The sequence below is a fragment of the Coenobita brevimanus genome, unplaced genomic scaffold (assembly GCF_032717465.1).
Source record: "Coenobita brevimanus isolate Jiangsu-jjx unplaced genomic scaffold, ASM3271746v2 jjx.HiC_scaffold_3661, whole genome shotgun sequence".
Classification (NCBI taxonomy): Eukaryota; Metazoa; Arthropoda; class Malacostraca; order Decapoda; family Coenobitidae; genus Coenobita; species Coenobita brevimanus.
Window position 1 is genome coordinate 1 of NW_027644708.1, and position 6,589 is coordinate 6,589.

A 6,589-nucleotide genomic window follows, 5' to 3' on the forward strand; every position below is an offset into this window, starting at 1 on the left:
TAAAGTTAGATTGTGAGATGAGTGACAAAATGTTCCTCAGTGACAATGAGACTGTCGTGGATGCAGTGTCCTCAGCTGAAGTTAAGCAGTTCAGATGCTTGGAGTGTGATAAAACATTTCCTTTGAAGAAAAGTCTTAACAAACATGCAGTTGTTCATTCAGGAGTGAAGAATTTTGAGTGTGATGAATGTGGTAATCGATTTGCACGGAAGTGTGGTCTTCCTCAGCTCCTATTAATTCATTCAGGAGTGAAGAATTTCAAGTGTGATGAATGTGGTAAACTATTTGCACAGAAGGAACATCTCACCAGACACCTATTAATTCATTCAGGAGTGAAGAATTTTAAGTGTGATGAATGTGGTAAACGATTTGCAGACAAGAGTAGTCTCAATCAGCACCTATTAATTCATTCAGGAGTGAAGAAGTTCAAGTGTGATGAATGTGGTAATCGATTTGCACGGAAGGGTAGTCTTACTCGGCACCTATTCATTCATTCAGGAGTGAAGAATTTTAAGTGTGATGAATGTGGTAAACGATTTGCAGACAAGAGGAGTCTCACTCAGCACCTATTAATTCATTCAGGAGTGAAGAAGTTCGAGTGTGATGAATGTGGTAAACTATTTGCACACAAGAGTAATCTCACTCAGCACCTATTAGTTCATTCAGGAGTGAAGAATTTCAAGTGTGATGAATGTGGTAAACGATTTACACAGAAGGAACATCTCACCAGACACCTATTAATTCATTCAGAAGTGAAGAATTTCAAGTGTGATGAATGTGGTAAACTATTTGCACGGAAGTTTGAGCTCACCCGTCACATATTAATTCATTCAGGAGTGAAGTTCAAGTGTGATGAATGTGGTAAACTATTTGCATATAAGAATAGTCTCACCAAACACCTATTAATTCATTCAGGAGTGAAGAATTTCAAGTGTGATGAATGTGGTAAACTATTTTCACAGAAGGCTAATCTCACCTGTCACATATTAATTCATTCACGAGTGAAGAATTTTCAAGTGTGATGATTGTTGTTGTTCTTTGACAGAGTCAAAGAATAGCACTGCCTTACTTTCTTTACCTCCTTCCAAAACAATTTCTTTCCCGCCATTTCACACTCAGATTCCTCCCAAACTCTTCATCCACATTCTTCTCACCACACAGCTATTAAATCACTGTGCAGGGAAGAGTTTCTAGTGTGCTTAATGTGGTAAACAGATGACTCAGTTGATGTCATCCAACACTGTTTAATTCATTAAGGAATGAAGAAATTCAAGTGTGATGAATGGGGTAAATGGTTTTATTATAGGTTCTCTCCAGTATCAGTTCAGGAGTGAAAAAATTTCAAATATCATGACTGGAAAACTGTGCAGAAAAAAAAAAAAAAGTTTTTATTCACTTGGCACCTGACAGTTCCTTCGGGTGTGAAAACAATTATATAGTAAACCCTCAAAGATCCGGACTTCGAAGATCTGGATTTTGCGAAGATCCGGACCATTTCTTGGCAGATTTTCAATTTAAAACATAGGCTACAAGATACACAATTTATTAATTAAAATTTACAAAAAAAATATTTGTACACATTATTATACTATCCTATTAATTTTATACCGTATTAAATTTAATTTAAATTTTATTGGTCCTCCGGTATCCTTTTGTGAGGTGCGCACATGTGAATGGGGGGGGGGGAACGCGGCCTTGAGGGGACAATGAGCCGAGGCAGTTGACCGAGTGTGAGTCGTGGGAACACATTGACCGAGTGAAAGCACAGTTTTCTTTCTTTACTCTTCCACCATGGCTCCAAAGAGCAAACATACGGTGCTAACCATAGGTGAAAAACTTGAATTACTAGAAAAATAAGAAAAAGGTGTACTAATGTCTCGGTTAAGTGAGGAATATGGTTTTGCAAAACAAACAATCAGCGATATAAAGAGAAACAAAGCCAAGCTTCGTGGTTTTGCTGCCAAGGCAGGTGGAAGTGGAAGTGGAAGTGCAGGTCCCAGTTCCCAAGTGAAGCATAAGATCGTTATTTATATAATTTCTGGAAGATCCGGATTTTTTGAGATCCGGACAGGTTATAGCCCCCATTAGTCCAGTCTTTGAGGGTTTACTGTATAGTTATGATAAATGTGGCCATGTGGAGAGGATGGAGAGTGAGAGACTGACGAGGAGAGTGTATGTGAGTGAGGTGGAGGGGGAGAGAGGGAGGGGGAGGCCGAGGATGAGGTGGAGGGATGGAGTGGAGAAGTATTTGAGGGAGGGAGGTGTGAGCTGGGAGCAGGGCAGTGAAATGGCAGGGGACAGGGCAACATGGAGGCAATTTGTGGCCACCCTGTATGGTATTAAGGTGTCTGGCAATAGATAGATAGATAAATGTGACTAAGCTTGAAGAAGAAATCAGGCTTTAACCAGGCATCCCCCCCGTTTCCTTGCTCGCTGTTGTTGTGGGGGGGCTTCAGAGACATCGATTGGGTCTTGACGAGTGGCGGAGCTACGGTGGGGTCTCTACTCTGCCCTCTCCCCTCTCCTTGGGTCCCTGTCACTGCCTCAACTTATTTTGCAATGCTCTTTTTCCTGTTGCTTCTTCCTTCCTTTTCCCCTATCATCACCAAATAGTGGAGGCCTTTAGTGTTGATACTAGTCTCTGCCCCTTTGTCATTTCGGGCGAGACTGCTTCCTCCCCAAGTGTTTGCCGTGCGTGGCGACCTATATATTGCTTGCGCTCCACTATCTGAGAGCTGAGTCCACCATGGGGCAGGGTGCAGTTCCCTGCTGTGGGCAACACGCTCCTTTAGTAGGTGGGTTGGCATAAGACGGGCAGCCCAGTGTAGACCCGTCGGGCAAATCAGCTGGCCATGTGTTGACTCAGTCAACCTTGGCTAGGGTCAAGCAGACCCTGTTTGGTGGGCACTGCATTGGCCCATAGCTGCCTCTCCACACCAAACCGTGTCCGCGTATACCACTTCCGCTATCCCTGGGGCTGTTGGGTGAGTTGGACACAACATCAGCCTCCCCTTGTTGGGCTCCATGGTGGGTGGGGGGTGGGGTGGTGAAGTCTACCAATTCACATTATATGGATACAATTACTTCTTCTCACCCGATTATGTTGATGACCCAGGACTCCCCTTTGACTGTGGCCTTAACTTCTTCCCCTTCCCCTACACGTTTGGTTACATTAAACACCCCATCCTCCCCGCCTACTGTGTCTTCCACTCCTCCAGCTTCTCCTCTGTCTACTTCAGTCAGCCCTTCTACTATTGTCACACTTCATCCTTACCTTCCTCCACCTCCTGTCTCTAATCCTTCTATGGTCTCTATCTCCCTCTCCCGACCTCATCCTTCTTCCTATGTACCTGCCTCGTCCCTCACCTTCTCAATTTTCGGTTCACAGACATGGTCAAAATTTTTCAGTGTCCATGATGACCAATGACCTCTCACTCCACCTCTCTCTACTTTGACAAGTACGCAGGGATGTCACCTTCTCGGCCGGTCCGAATGGTTCCCGCCTCCTTGTCGTTCACAGTGCTGCCCAAGCCGAGAAAGTGACATCCCTGGTCAGCAATGCGGGGCAACCCATCTTCGTGTCCTTAGGCATCCAGCTCAGTTCTGCCACTGGCACCGTCCGTTTACCATCTTTGATGTCCTTCGGCCAGAGAGCTTTCACGGATTGCTCTAATGACATCGAGCTAATCCTTTCAGAACAGCTTCATCCAATACGTTCAGTCCATTGTTATACAATTCCTCCTCGTGGACGACGCCAAGAGCCTGCTAATATCGTAAAAATAGTTTTTGCTTTTAGCGATCTGCCCCCCACAGTCATCATTAGAGGCACTGTTCTCCAAGTTTGTGAGTATATTCCATCTCCTTGCCAGTGCACATCTCGTTGGCGCTTTGGCCATCCAGCCAAATACGGCCAAGCATCTGCAATCTGCGCCAGCTGTACACTGGCCAGTCATACCACCTCAGAATGCATTTCCACCATCCAATGCTGCCCTAACTGTCAGAGTAGCTATTCTGCCACCTACCAACAATGTCCCGTCTACCTCTTCGAAGTAGAAGTGTCCGCATCGGCAGGAAAACTGGCCTCTCCCTTCGTGAGGCTCGTTGCAGAGTTCGCGGCCTCGATCACCATCCTAACGTTACCTATGCACATGTAGCTCGTTCTCCTCCCGTAGTAACTTCTAGTACCAGAACTGGTTCTTCTTCCCCTTCTGCACCTATCTCTGTATCTGCCGCCCCTTCTTCCTCTCCTCCCACCTCTCGTCGTCCCATCTCTCGCTCTGTCCCTACCCCTGTGACTGTTGGCTCCTCTTCTCTTCCTCCTTGTACTCCTATTTCCACCTCTCCCTCCTCTCTACCTAACCCCCCCTCTACCTGAGTCCTCCCCTGACAGACTCCTCTTGATCCTGTCTCTATTTCTTTCTCTGTTTTAGATTCGTTTACCCCTACCTTCTCTCCATCCCCTTCCTTACCTGTTCCCTCTCCTTGTCCATTCCCCCATTCCCAACCTCATCTCTCCTCTCACTCCTCCAGTTCTGTTTCTCATACTGGCCGTTTGGTGCCTCTGGCCCAACGTCCTGTCCGACCCCCATCCTCCTCTAGTGGTGAGCGCAGACTACCCATCACATTGGACTGTAAATCTCTCTTGCCCATCCTCCTACTTCTCCGGCTCGTAAAGTTCGCGCGACGAATACCCGCCCTTCTCGTTCGATACACTCTACTGTGTCGAAGCAAAACCCTCTGGTGATGACAGTGAAACCATCCCCAAGATTATGGATTACATTTTAACTTCCACACCATATTCAGTAGACAATGCCGTACCCTCTCTGTTGAAGTTCATCCTGTACCGCCTGATCTCCCTCCTACTGCTCTCCCTCCTTCACCTTCTGTCCCCTCCTCCTCTATGCCCCCCTCCTTTTCCACTTCTTCCAATACTCATTCCCCTCTATCTCTCCCCATGCCTCCTGGCAATGGTGGCCGTCCTGATTGTCCACCACTTCCACCTTCTGCCCGTCTTCGTACTATCGTAATGACTCGGTAATATACGTTACTATTCTGTATTATATTTTACTTAAGGATGGAAGTTTGGAGAGTGAGGTGCTTGAAAGGGTACAGCAGGGAAGAAAGAGTTGCTGGTTCCATGAAAGCGGTGATAAGAAACAGGGAAGTGAGCATGGAAGTGAAAAAGTTTTTACATGACAGTATTGTGATACCAACTCTAACGTATGGAAGTGAAGCTTGGACCTTGTTGGAGGGGCACAAGTCAAGAGTGAGAGCAGTGGAAATGAGTTATTTGAGAGAAGCATGTGGAGTTACATAGAGAGATAGACTGACAAATGAGGAAGTGAAGGAGCATTGTGGTGTGGATGTGGATGTGATAGGACGTATTAGGAGAAACACACTGAGGTGGTTTGGCCATGTGGAGAGGATGGAGAGTGAGAGACTAATGAGGAGAGTGTATGTAAGTGAAGTGGAGGGTGAGAGAGGGAGGGGAAGGCCAAGGATGAGATGGAGGGATGGAGTGGAGAGATAGATGAGAGAGGTGGGTGTGAATTGGGAGCAGGGCAGTGGAATGGTGGGGGACAGGGCAACATGAAGGCGATTTGTTTGTGGCCATCCCCTTAGGGATTAAGGTGTCTGGCAATAGATAGATAGATAGATAGTAATATATTTTACTTCCTTTGTATTTATATTTTACTTCCTGTGTATTATATTTTATCTTTAGTATTAAGTTCCTTTTATCTTTCCTAGACTCAATTTTTCTGTTAGGTTTTACTTTTATTTGGTGTTTTAAGGTTTTAGTATGTCTATTTTACAATGGAGCATACGCAGTTTTACGGCCCATCACAATGACCTTCTCTATCTTTCAGTTCACTGTCCGTCCTTAGTCTGTTTACAAGAACCCCGATTGTCTTCCCCTTTGGTACCTATACCCGGCTATTGTTTCTTGTTCTCTCCTGCTTCTCTTTCTGTTTCAGCTATCCTAGTCCACCATACAGTTCCTCTTGAATGTCTGTCCATTAACGCCATTGTTCCATGTCATTTTATTTGTGTTTTTCTCAGACTTTGGATTACAGTGGTTTCTATTATTTCTCCCCCTCTCAGCCTATTGATTTCTTTGCCTTATCTCTTTTATTATCCCAGTTACCCATCCCAATTTTATTGGGAGATTTTAACAGTCGTCATGCATTATGGGGCGATGCCATTACTAATTCACGTGGCCTCCACCTTGAGTCTTTTATTTTAAATAATGATATATCCTTGTTGAATACAGGACCTTCGATGCATTTTGATGCTAAAACTCGTACTTTCTCCTGTCTGGATCTCTTCTTGTGCTCCCCTTCTCTTTAGATTTCCATTGGTCTGTTCTTTCAGACGTTGTATATAGTGATCACTTTCCTATCAAACTTACTCTTACTACATATTGTCCGGTAATTAGACCCCCTCGATGGAGTTTTCCGGAAGCTGACTGGCCGTCATTTACTTCTTTAACTGTTCCTGCTATAACCCCTTCTTCCTTCTCTACTGTTTTAGATATGCTCACTTATTTTACTGTGTGAGTTCTGAGTGCAGCTTTAACTGCGATTCCTAG

General features: G+C 45.0%; 1 protein-coding gene across 1 annotated transcript; it reads left to right on the forward strand.

The window, feature by feature from the left end:
- Window positions 1–17: 17 nt before the first annotated feature.
- Window positions 18–4,002, forward strand: LOC145390227 (uncharacterized; the record flags this gene model as incomplete). Its single annotated transcript, XM_080265222.1, has 3 exons — window positions 18–945; window positions 3,460–3,617; window positions 3,814–4,002. Coding segments are annotated over exons 1-3 (1,275 nt in total), but the record flags the coding sequence as incomplete, so codon positions are not given.
- Window positions 4,003–6,589: the final 2,587 nt, after the last annotated feature.